The sequence below is a fragment of the Schistocerca gregaria genome, chromosome 3 (assembly GCF_023897955.1).
Source record: "Schistocerca gregaria isolate iqSchGreg1 chromosome 3, iqSchGreg1.2, whole genome shotgun sequence".
NCBI lineage: Eukaryota > Metazoa > Arthropoda > Insecta > Orthoptera > Acrididae > Schistocerca > Schistocerca gregaria.
In genome coordinates, this window is record NC_064922.1 from 782407134 (window position 1) to 782420739 (window position 13606).

At 42.0% G+C, this 13606-nt stretch overlaps 1 protein-coding gene across 1 annotated transcript in view; it reads left to right on the forward strand.

Moving 5' to 3' along the window:
• The window catches only part of LOC126354594 (protein hairy), a 36211-nt gene extending 23062 nt beyond the window's left edge, over window positions 1-13149 (forward strand). Inside the window, exons 3-4 of the mRNA XM_050004344.1 lie at window positions 6907-7212; window positions 9800-13149. Of these exons, the coding sequence (XP_049860301.1) occupies window positions 6907-7212; window positions 9800-10570 (1077 nt within the window). The 3' untranslated portion in view covers window positions 10571-13149. The remainder of the gene's footprint in view (window positions 1-6906; window positions 7213-9799) is intronic.
• The last annotated feature ends 457 nt before the right edge of the window (window positions 13150-13606 follow it).

The following is a 13606-nucleotide window of genomic DNA, read 5'->3' on the forward strand; positions in this document are numbered from 1 at the left end:
TGAAAAATATTATGTAAGTTTTTCTTGTCATTTCTAGATCAGTACCCCACAATCTGGCGAAACCTGGCTCAAATTCCGAGGTGCAGAAAACAATGTATACACCTGGAGCCACATACATTTGAAGGAAATAGCGGGAATGCACTTAAACACACATCGATTTACATTGAACAACTGAGTCTCATTTTAACCTAGTTCATGATTTGAGTTTTAGCCACGTTTGCCGATTTCAACATTTTCTTACTGACGACGTTAGGGGTGGTGCCAGAGTTTTTGCGTTCGCTCACATAGTGAATGCGGAGAAAGATGTTTATTAGATATGTTTCAGGCACTTCTTTACATACGGGAGCTGTCCCATCGAGGAAATTCTCGCAAATTGCAGAAAGAATGTCCTTTCCTCTGGGAAAGATAGTCAGGAGAAAGTCTGAAAAGTTTATGACGTAGGAACTAGTAAAAGTAAACTGTGAGCCGCGCGCGCATAGCTCATTCGGTCAGAGAGCTGACCGCAGAAGGCATGGAGACAGGTTCTGATCCCAGTTCGGTAGACTGTTTTAGTCTGCTAGGAAGTTTAGCCTTCCAGACTATTACCGAAAGTGTTAATAAATATGTACACTCTATCTGATCTCGCTGATCATCACCAGTCACCAGTCAGATGGCAAGTCATTGGTTCTTAGACTTGAAATAATAACCGATTTGTTTCAGTTCCGCTTTTAGCAGAAAATTATGCGTTGAAAATGAGTCCTGAGTTGTATTAGTGAGGAGACAGGCGTGTTTCAGTGGTACTCGAAAGCTGCGGGTGTTCATTCTCATCGCCAGACCACTGTGTCCCCTTGGGCAACGACGAATGCCTCAGCAGGGCGCACATTGCACGTAGCTCGCATTATTCAGACACCTTGTTAATAGTAATCACCGAAACTCTAATCAGCGTGACAGGACATGCATTAACGATGCGTCCTTCTCTAACTAACAGCGCCTCCACAGCGGAATCTTTTATGTCTCCCCAGCATGGGGCAGGGCATAAATGCAGAAGTGGGACAGCCAGTGGTAATTTTAATTATCTACGGACCCCGGAGCATTGCGTTAGTGCCGTAACGAGGAAGGCAGCGTATTGGCCGCCATCTTGGAGTTATCGTCTGTGGCGCAGCCGAAGCTCATTAATTTCTGTGCACGGCTTCGTTTCGACTACCTGCTTCTGATGATGTCTTTCTTCCTGACACTCATTACATTCCCAATCCTCGTTGCGTGCCCGTGGGCATCTCTGTTAGTGGCAGGTGGCAGCAATCATCTGACGCGTCTCATATGAGGCCAGCGTTGCGTCTAACTTTCTAATGCGGCGACAGATTTCGTTAGACTGTTTGAGGGCTGCTATACCTACCTATACATTTTCTATGACGGATTGTAGAACTACCGCAAGCGTCTTCTTGTCCACCTTGTTTACCTCGCAGGGTACTGAGTTACGTGGCGCACGGGTTCAATGCCGGACCCGGTTCTGCCATGGTGATCTTGCTCTTACGGTGTTTCCCTGATCAGCGTCGATGTGGTTCCTTCAGTAGTTCACCGCTGGTTTATTCACCTATTCGCCTTTAAACTAGTCTCCAATGATTTCGTTGCTGAGTCATTTTAACCTACCTTCGTGGACCAAGTACCCAAAACAGAATAATACGACGGTAAAATTGCGAATCAGCTTAAGTGGTAATGCGTTCTCTGGAATAGTTCTCCCCATCATTGAATTCTTGCCTCCCGTACGGAAGCCCAGCAAGAGAAATGTCAGTCCACATTAGATTCACAGATTGTGGTACCTACGAAGCAAGGCATTCTAGACAGCTACTCTTTCGGTCCATCCTGCCCGCGTTGTGTTCCTTTAATTGACTCTACTAAATCTGTGTTGTAGTCGACTTTTTATTTAATAACTACCGAAATCACGAAGTTCCATTTTCATACGTAAGCATATACTGCCCGTATTATAAAAGAATTGTGCTTTGTAATCTGGAATATGAACGCAAGGGTTGAACAAAGCACTGACTGGATCATGCATTTTTGTTATAAAAAGCGTTTTTGGGCAATTTAGGCTAACTTCTGATCTAAAATATGGAGAGATTGGGAGGAAGATTTTCTAATTCGGCCGTTTGTCCTAAAATGGGAAGAGGGTAAAGTTTCCTTTTGGTGTCACAATGCCGACTTTTCAAGCTCTCCGATGATGTATGACGCTGTACTATTCCTTAGAAGCAATACGTGGCAACTTTTCGTCGAAAATATGCCTTACAAATCAGTAGAGGGTGTTCCATAAGAAAGGATCAATATTCTCGTGTGTGACAGGGAAGCCGGCTCGAAGCAAAAAAGTCTACAAAACATGGGCTTCAAAATGCACGTCTCAAGAGCTATGAGAACTTACTCATATTCGTAATGTGAACACATCTCTTCTACTGAAAAAGTTCTCGAAGATCTTAAGGCATGCGTTTTGGAACCCATGTTTACTAGACAATTTTTTGTTGTTTTGGTCCATATTACCTCCTGTCAAAGGAAAGCAAAGAGTTTACAGTAGAAGAGATTTGTTTCACAGTATCGAAGATTTATGCTCATAGCTCCTAAAGTATAAATTTTAGAATCCTTGTTCACTAGGCTTTTTTTGCTTCGAATTATCGCTCCTGTCATATCCCTGAATGTTGCCCTTCCTCCTGGGACACCGCGTATACGTCAACTATTAATCTGTTAATGTCCTCTCTAATGGTTTCGTCGTCCGGAGGACGTTAAACTCGTGTTCGTTACTCTCCGAATAGCGAACGACACTGCCACATCAGCTCTCGGGCAGTCTCAGGAAGGCAAAGGGGTTGTGGAGGGGAGGAGAGTGTGATGACCAGCAGGATCGAATTCGGGGAGCGGATGGTTTCAAATCTAGTTCACATCTCCTTCATTATGTTATGGTTTCAGATCTATTTCACACCTCCTTTATTATGTTATCAGTAGTTTCACTGTGCTAATTTGTGACCGCTACTGGAATTTTAAGATCAGCGCAACTGCAATTCATGTCGCCATGCCATCAAAATAAACAATAAAAAAAATGAGTCGCTGAAAAGGAGATTTTCGGCGGTATGTTATTGCAAACTTGGTGCTAAATATGATGAATAAGCACAAGGCAGATGGAAAACTGATTCGCGCGAGAAGATACACTGTAAACTGCCAACTCTGTACTCGATGAGTTAGGATGCTGTGTATGTGGTGGGGGTAAATACCCTTAGACCTCTTACGAAACAAATCCTGGGATTTGCAGCGGCAGAGCTTGTAGCTAGGCAAACCAGTTCGTAAATCTCCTCTAAATAAAAATGCGGCCCACGTGGGTAGTGATTATGCGCGCGCGATGTTCAGCTGATAAGGAGAGCAAACGCGCTGCCGGCAGAGATACCCGCAGTAGAGAATGCGGCATCTCGCGTGTTTCGGGCTTATAGCCAGACGGGGTATTACTAGCTTATCCTGATCAGGACTGCTGTTTAACGCTATGGACGAGAGATTAGGGGGATTTGGGGTTTCCCGAATGTAAGTGGCGGCGTACGGTGGACTGCTTTGATTTCAACCACTAGTTCTTGCGCGTTAGTCGAACACCGATCTTTTCCGAGGATCCCCGAGTTTGTCAGTACTTTTTTTTTAAGTAGCAGAACGAAACAGTTATACGGTGGTCACGTCCGCCTGTGTAAATCATTTGGCTCAAGCCGTCGAGGCCAAGGCCATATGGTAGCATGCATTCTGCAATGGTTTACAGTGTTTGCATCAGACTAAGCGTCTCTCGATAAAGTAACTGAGTGATCGAGAACCTTCAGACTTTTGGACGTATCACTAATGAGGGCTTATTAAGGTCTTTCACCTCTGGTATCAGCGTCCTTTACTGTCTGCACTGACTTACAGCTGACTGACAGCAAAAATTTCCTGGCACGAGCTTCAGAATGCAGTGTGCATTGTTCACTACAGTGCAAGTTAAGAAACACTCATCGACTTCGTAGCTCAATGATCGAGACACTGGTCTCCTAATCGGAAGGAGCACGGTTCGCATCTCAGTCTAGCCACCCAGATGTAACCTTCCCACGACTTAAGGCAAATTCCGAGATCAATTCCTCAACCAACTATTTTCAGCTGGCTCCAGCCTTAGAAGTTGACGAGACGTTAAAATACTATGGCGGTTTCTAACAAATTGGATGCTCATTTCGTCTATGTCACTGAGGAGTGTGTAAAATCTTTGCTGCTGTACTGAGCAAAACGTAAGTGAATATGTTAGGGACATAGCAGCCTTTGTTGCCTCCATATTAATAGTTTATTTCTGCTTATTCGAAGAGCATTGTTGGCACCTATTACAGTTTCAGGTATTATTTTCTCGCAACGTAATATTAAAGTTCCCTCACTTGTCTTAAGGTATGTCTACACATGTAAAATGAGGATTTTCCAAAGCTAAACTAAAAATTGCAGGCTACTGACAACATTCTGTTAAAGCAACGAGTGAAAACTGCATGTGTTGAGGGAAAGCCTTTTATTCGTTACTGATGGTACACCATATAACTATTTCCTATCTTCGTGGGAAGGAGAGCGTTTAGGAGGACTGGGTTGAGGAGGTTACAAGGAGAATGGACAGTTGCCCTATAATTCGAAATCACGAAAAACTATTATGTTTAACCATCTCACATCCTAACTGGCTGACAGAAAGCGGAGCATTAACTGGCGTTTGAAATAAGGCAGTGGTTAATTTCTCAGAGATGTTTAGGAACATAATTTTGAGTAGTTGGCTTTTTTATATTTGCTATATAAAGATCTTCCTTTGCAGAGAACAAGTATTACTGCTTTGCTTTTCAGATAATAGTGTTACAACCTGACACTGTCAGACTGGAGCACTTAATCTGGTTTTACTTGTTTATTCAGTATTGTCCTTAATGCATGTAGTGGACATAGCACGATTCACCGGTTTTGAATCTTGCGATTGATAATCACATAATCATACAGATTAAAACTACACCAGATCAGAAATCAAACATGGGAACTTTGCATTTTGCGTGCAAGCTCTCTGCCAACTGAGGTATCCAAGCACAACTGACAGTCTGTTGCAAAATCAGAATTCACACAGTTTTAATCTACCAGGAAGTTTCAAATCAGGTCACACATTGCTGCAGAGTAACTGGTAGCAGTTACTTCTGTAAAAAATCTGGGAATATGGGTACGGAACGATATGAAGTGGTTTGATCATATAAAATTGTTGGTAAGGCGGGTGCCAGGTTGAGATTCGTTGTGAGAGTCCTTAAAAAATGTAGTCCATCAACAAAGGAGGTGGCTTACAAAACACTCGTTCGACCAATACTTGGGTATTGCTCATCAGTGCGGGATCCGTACCAGGTCGGGTTGACAGAGGAGGTAGAGAAGATCCAACGAAGAACGGCGCTTTTCGTCACAGGGTTATTTGGTAAGCGTGATAGCGTTACGGAGATGTTTAGCAAACTCAAGTGGCAGACTCTGCAAGAGAGGCGCTCTGCATCGCGGTGTACCTTGCCCTACTCAGGGCTTCCCAACCTTTTCAGCTGGCGGACCCCTTCTTCAGTCGAAAATCCATTGCGGACCCCTAGTCAGTAAAGAGCTTCTTAATGCAGGTGCCATGTTCCCATTGACCCCCCCTCCCCCCAAAGTATCAAGTTTTTGGTTTAGAGGTGAATGAAAACAACTTGAAATTAACGATCCAATTTAAATTCCCACTGTTTCCAGACACTTACTAGTGGGTTTACTCCCTTTGTTCAACACACTAAAGCCTGATTAAAATTACTTGGTAACTGAAATTTCACACAATGGAGCTTTCTTCCTCCAAGAGCAATCAACGTTACGTCGAAACTGTTCGCTGTTGACAAGCTGTCACTTAGGGTCTGTTCACTTCCACTATTTGGCTACTGTTGTGTAAGGAGCATGCATATTTCGTAACAATCGTGTGTGTGTGTGTGTGTGTGTGTGTGTGTGTGTGTGTGTGTGTGTGTGTGTGTGTGTGTGGTTTTTCGTGAAATCCGAAGAAAAATGTTCAAATGTATATAAAGTCTTCCTTTGGTCGTCCTCCCTCCTCATTCATTTCAACTGGAAACTTCCCTTGTTGTGTGAAGGCGATGGAGAAACCGCACCCTTCTTCAATGATCCCGACTTCGGCCACGGACCCACGTTAGAAGTAATAAACTGGTCAAAAATCGACTTATGAAACAGGTAGTGCACTGACAAGGCAAGTTTAACATTTAATTATGCCTGGGACCGCATACGTGCCAGCGAGCGCTGTGACTGGTCGACAAAGCTCGCTCCGCGCATGTGTAACAAGTTTCAGCGCATCTAGCGCCGTGAGCTGGGGCACAAACGACCCCCGTACTGTTGCTAAACAGTCGATCAGAGAAGCCGCATTCTCTGGCACTAAACTGTGTATACGTTATCACTTAGGAACCGCAAAGGCTGCTTGGGGATACGACCTGAAGTAAAAGTACACGTTTTTCACACGAAAAAAACAATAGTGATGAATTTGATTTTCACATTTTTATTCAATAATTTTACTCATTATTTTACACGATTTGGTGAAAGGTGGCGGCGGACCCCCTAGAAAGAGCCGGCGAGGAGATCACGAATGTAAAATTAGAGAGATTCAAGCGCGCACGGAGGCTTTCCGGCAGTCGTTCTTCCCGCAAACCGTACGCGACTGGAACAGGAAAGGGAGGTAATGACAGTAGCACGTAAAGTGCCCTCCGCCACACACCGTTGGGTTGCCTGCGAAGTATAAATGTAGATATAGAAGACAACTGTGAATAAAAACAAATTCTTTGAGTTGAAGATAAAGAAGAGGCAGTGTTACGGTAACCTAATGTATGGTACAGAAAGTAGTAGTTGGTTATAAGGGGACCTTCGCTTTGTTGTGTGCAGCCGGCGCGCCACTCGAAGCTGGAGAAGGCGGACATCCTGGAGATGACGGTGAAGCACCTGGAGTCGCTGCAGCGGCAGCAGTCGGCGATGGCGGCGGCGACGGACCCCTCGGTGGTGAACAAGTTCCGCGCCGGGTTCAGCGAGTGCGCCGGCGAGGTTGGCCGCTTCCCGGGACTGGAGGCGAACGTGCGGCGCCGCCTGCTGTCGCACCTCGCCAGCTGCCTCAACGGCAGCGCCATGGCCGCCCAGGCCGCCACCGCAGCCGCAGCCGCGCAGGCCGCCTCCGTCCACGAGCAGCAGCAGCAGGTAAACACGGCTCTCTTCGCCTCGTCTACTGCTTGCGACTTCTGGATGGCAACAATGAATCGTTCAGTCCAGGGCCGGCGCAAGACACGTGCGAAACGTGCGGCCGCACGGGGTGGCACTTTCCGAGGGGCCGCAAATTTGCCGCCCCCCATCCCCCCCTTTTTTATATTTAGGGCAAACTCAACATTCATGCCCAAGAGGGGATTCGAAACCAAACCTCTGAGGGAGCGGCTTTGGGAACTGTGCCACGCCAGTATTCTTATGAGTGGATCGGTTGGTTGGTTTGTGGGATTAAGGGACCAGACTACGCGCCTTGCGTTTACTCACAACTAATGTTGCAGAAGACGAAATCTAATTTAGAAATTGAATGCAATGTTCGATACTGCGGTTACATGTTAAGCCTGAAGCAACTTTAAGCCCTTCAATGGCAGTTTCCGAGTGTTTTATTCTTCCCGCATTATGGAAAAAAATGGTTGAACATTACTAAAGCCAAACATGTCCAACACCTACAATGACTAGAAGTATTCCGAATGGGTAAATACGTCGCGAGTAATTACAAGGGATAAAGACATTGCTAATAAGCCTGGCATAAGTTGGGTTTCGACGTAATTTTTGAAAATTTTTGCTCTCTATTTCAGAGTGATAGTCGAATGCTTAGGTTTTTGAGCCATGAAACACCTGTTTCCGCCTGCATGAGCAACAATTAAACTCTGACCGGCACTTTTGTTTGACAATACTACTCGCACACTAGACGTAAGCACATATTAAAAGCCTTGAGACTGGCTACTAACCTAGGTAGATCTGAAAAGTAAAAACAAAAATTGCCATTGACAGCTGACATTTCCTACAGATTTATTTAAATAAAATTCCACAAACGTTTTGTAAAAAAAAAAGGGGCGGAGACAATTTAGCAGCTCACACGGGGCTACACTTGGGCTTGCACCGGACCTGGTTAAGTTGCTAGCCTCATATTCAGGTCAATCTGGTAGGTAGGGACTTTATGGTAGCTTACGTCCGCATAGTTAATGAATTTTCCGCCCTAACAGCCATTCTTTAATACACTCATTTGCAAGTTCAAATACCAGAATGTTACTGTGTGTCCAGTGTCTCATCCTGAACCACTGGATACATTTCAGCCAAATCTGTGACACTAACACCACACTTCATGAGTATCTGGCCTGTGCATGTTCAAACATTCTAGCACCCATACCAGTGGAGATACAGGCAAAACACGGTTTCTCAGCCCCAGTCACGTAGCCTGCTCTTCACAAAAGGCGTGTTGTGAGGTAGTAGTATCAGCCTGCCTTTTCAATCAGTTTAAAGGTATCTTGGACATTGTGGATCATACATCCACGTCTTGTGATCTAGGGCTGGTCACTACAACCAGTTGGTACTGCTTACACCACATATGTCAATTCTAGACCACTGCCCTTCCATTTTAACATGTTTCTCTGATACTTTCGCAAAATATATCAATGCCAGCATTAATAGAGTTGTACCAATGAACTCATCAAGGGCTTTTTATGCCAATAAAGAACTTCATCACCCCACATGAAAAAAGTATCTCATTTGATACAAGCTTTAACACTTGACTGCTCACCATGCAAACCTTGCTATTTTATAGGCTGTCAGCCAGTTTTATGCCTATTTTAGAAAACATGTCTCTCAAAACACAACCAAGACCAATCAAGTCCATCAATATGTGATTTTGTTTTTAAAAGTGAATGAAATTCTACCTCATCAAGTGACAAGTATCAGCAGTCAGTGTTACCCTACAATAAAAATGTCGTTACACTGTACCTCATCGTATTCACATGTAGCACCACAGACAGCTGATTTTTAGTAAATCGGTGTATCTTAAGGAAAATGAACACTGACCTTTGATAGCAATAGTGCAGTATCTTTTCCACATTAAAGTTTGAACATAACATCCAAGATTTTCTAGTATTAGACTTATAATCATTCTATTTTCATCATTCTATAAAGATAATATTTATGCATCATGGCCGTTGCTATGAGTGTCTGTTAATGAAAGAAACCATGTGTATGAAGAAAAGACAATTCAGTAAAATTGCTCTCGATAATACCAACTCAGTATGTATTGCAACAGAAACTAATGTTTTGACTAAAAGAGATGACCATTTGCAGTGTACCATTCCACCTCCATGTACAACAATGTTCATATCACATCCTCTAATGACAATAGCTCCTGCGCTGATTCAGTGGTAGGTAAGAATCAAAGCCTCATCAGAAAAGAGGTTTAGATTTATTCACCCCCAATTCTTTCTTGCAGTTATTACAAGAGTAACCAAGTAGCCCTTCAACATAAAAAATTAAGGGCACAAGCCCTCCAACATAATAGTGCACAGAGTGACTGCACCATGTGAATGTGTGGCTATATAAGCAGTAATTTGTTGTAGAATGCCTGAAATAGTAATCCATTCACCATTTTTGGCTAGACAACATGGCATGAGTACACACCCAGAAGGATTTTCCTCAGCTGCTAAGCATTTCATTTGTGTAATAGTTTTACAGCCCGTGTACCCCCATTCCTCATTGTGCTTAAAGTTCTGTTTTATGTTTACAGCCTCCAAACACTGCTGGAGTGACAGCAGCACCCACGCAGCAGGTAACAGCTATGCCTGTGACTGCAGCACCGACAACAGCGACAGCCACGGCAGTGCAGGTCCACATTGTGCCTGCCGTGGGCACGTCTGGGGAGCATGCGACTGGCCCGCTGCTGCTGACGACAGCGGGTGCAGTGAGTGCCGGTGGGTTGCAGCTCCTGCCCACCAGGCTGCCCAATGGAGACATTGCACTAGTGCTGCCTCGCTCGCAACTACCTCAGCCCCAGCAGCAGCAGCAGCAGCCATCACAACAGCAGCAGCAACAGCAGGCTCAACAACAATCCACCCCCACTGTACTGCCTACACTGGTGCCAATACCCACACGCACTGCCTCCACTGCTTCTGCAGCGTCCTCCACGTCGAGCATGTCTTCTGTCTCGTCGGCATCCTCTTCTCCGTCTGGCAGTGCCTCGGGATCTTCATCTGCATCAGTGTCACCGGTTGCCTTTGAGAGACTGGCAGTCAATAGTAGCCCTCCTGCACCTCCATTGGTCAGTCCCCCTGCACCGACGGTAGTTGTTGCTGCCCCTCCCATGGTCTCGTCACCAGTACCTCCCACACCACCTGCACCTACCTCACCTGTCGTCCTGTGCCGGGATGTAGCTACGTCACCAGCTAACCTTTATTACCAGCCGAGGCCTTATAGCCCACCAATGCAGAAACCCCTCTCATTAGTTGTCCGGAAGACGGCACAGCCTGTTGAGGAAGAGAAACCCTGGAGACCATGGTGATGTAGAAATTATTCGACTGAGTAAATTAAACATCTGGTGTTACAAATATGCTATCCTGTATAGAACACCACTAAACAATTCACACTTGAAGTCAGTACTGAAGAATTGTCAATCTCAATAAACATTTTTGTTATCATGATATACATTGTGGGTGATATAATTTACTTGAGTGGCAGTTTCTTTCTTTTATATAAAATGTGTTTTTGATGGTTTCTTTTGAGGTGTGCAATACATCAAGTAGTATGTTGGCAGTTCTTTTTTTACAGTACAGCCTGCTTAAGAGATTTTGGTGTCTGAAAGAAAAGTAACAATGTCCAGACTGATTTTTAGATTACTTTATATATTATTTTACTGCTTCGTGTGAGACCAGCTCATACAAACACCTTGTTGCAAATCAGTTCTTATTTAATAATAAAACGACATTTCATGGCAGTTCATGTAAGGAATTGTGCATTTATTACTTGTATCAAAACTTGGTTTAAGAGAAACATAATGAGGTATGGTACTGTACACGTGAAAAAAAAATTTTGGAAAAAAAACTGTAAAAATAAGTCAGAGACTGTAAATCCCCATTCCCATTCACAAATGAAGTTACAGTCTCTGAAACTATGTTTGTTCTGTTTTCATAATTATGGATTTCAATTAAATTATGAGATTTGTAAAGATATTTTGGTTGATACACTTGTGTAATTCTTTACACCATACTTGATCTGTTCAGCTAATATGATCTCTGTTACACATATTTATGGCAGCTGTGCTACTTTATTTCTTTGATATTCATTATGTTCCTCAGTGCTGATGTTTTCTGATGATGGGGCCCATACAGAAAATATTTGCCAAGGAAATTGTATTCAAAATAACTATCCTGGAACTTTGCAGTAGTGACTTAAGGGCCTTATGGAATATCTAGTTATGCCTTAACACTCTCAGAAACAGATTTTCTGGTAAATGACTAAACTCATTTGACATTCACTTTTTGTGAGATGTATGCCACAAATTCTTGAGAGGTTGCCACAGAATATTTGAATATAAGAGTCTCTTTATCTCCATGGAGAGTAGCAGTATCATTTAATAGACAATGGCCAAAGTGTTTACTGACATACCTCCATTCCTACAGTTGTTCAGTTGTTTTATTATTTGAACCCAAGTGTGTTGTGAGCACCACATTATGAAAAAGGTGCCTTAATTAGGTTACAGTTCCTGACACTATTTTTTGATATCTTAAAACAGAAACTACCTAACTGCAATTGTTCTTGGTATAGCACCTGAAATTTTATAAACAAATATTACAACCCATGAACGGTGTTAATTTAGTGTTGTAAAGTTGATATTTTTGTACCGTATTTGACATAATGTTATTTCTCACAAATGTAGAGATTTTGTGAAGTTACTTGCTTGTGAATAAAACAAATTTATAACAAATGTTTATTGGAGATTCAAGAAGTGATAATTTGATGTTGGAAGAAACATCATTGTCTCTTGAACCACAGAACCGTCCATTAAATTGCATTCCCAACATTTACTTACTCTGGATCTCCATAAGTGATATTACTCCATTAATTTGTTGTCTGTTTACAACTTCATTCTTGCCAGTACTAGCCTCTCCTTTCACTTTCAGTGTGTGGGTACAAATCTCTTGTGAGAATCCTAATTCCAAATTATTTTGTTAATGGGAGCAAAGTACTGGACTTTTGCTCAAATGGAATCGAAAGTTGTCAAAGTAATATGGCAGGTGAAGATCCAAATGCGCCTGAATTTATATAATTCTCATAAACTGTGAGAAAAATATGCTATGTTTAAGATTCACATAAAAGAGGAGAAGGCTGAGCCCAGGCTATATATTGTTGTAATATGACTTTTGTCTTTCGGGAAGTAAATGAACAGATGTGACTAAAAACTAATTTCTTTAGCCTAAAAACAGCTACAATTTTGTGAACACTGCAATGAACAAACTATTCCTGCCAAGCTTTGATGTGAATGTATATCATCCTTGTGATAACTCCTGTCATTACTTACAGAAATATCCAATAATTCCATTGTTGCAACTTCTTCTTCACTCCTGAAAAAGTTACATATATATATTGAACTGCCAAATCAACAGATATTTATATTTTATAATAAAGTTATCTTATGAAAGAGGAAGTGTGCTCAAAATGATGACTGCCATCTCTTAACAAATATTATCCATGTTGACCTTTTGCTCAGTATTAAATGTGAGAGCACATTGATGGCATCTATATAAAATAGATTCTATGTTGTATATATGTCTGTGTTAGATTTTATAAAGTAAATATTTTTCTACTCTTGTTAAAACTATTAAAGGAAGAAAGTTGACTGAATATTCCTGTTTCTTCCATTGCTGTAAATATTCCTTTGCACAAATTTTATGTAGATAATGTTGTATATAATTTTGTATGTAGAATAGTTAGTATATATGTTTTGCATCATGTGCCTTATACAACAAAATCACAAAGGTCTTCCACATATGTTGTATAAAGTTTGTTAATCTAGAGCAAGATAAACTATTTATGCATATATTCGTGTTTAAATTTATGGAAATAAATGCAAATTACTATGAACCTGCTTCACTTTTAATTATTTTATTCACACACATCCTTGAATACAAAAGTTTCATATAAAAAATATGTTCTATATTGATATTATTTTCCTACCAAGTACGAGTTTTTGAAATAAGCCATCTCTTAAGAGTGCTTCATTTCCAATATTATGATGTATAACTAAAATAATCTGGTTATGTTTTACAGTTATGCCAGTGTGTTCCTTTTGGTTTTCATGTCCCCTATTTTTTAAATTGTTTCAGAACATTTAACAACAAACACAGAAAATGTAATTTCCATACACATGCAGGGAACATGTTTCCTGGATAAGGTATTAGTCTTTTAGTGTTATTTACATTTCAGTGAGTTCATGAGTTTTGGCATGGGGCTCTGCAGTAATATTCTTAGCTTAGTTTCACAGACTAAGTCACGAAGGTTGGAATAATGTGGTGACTACATTACCAATAGTAGATTTGTT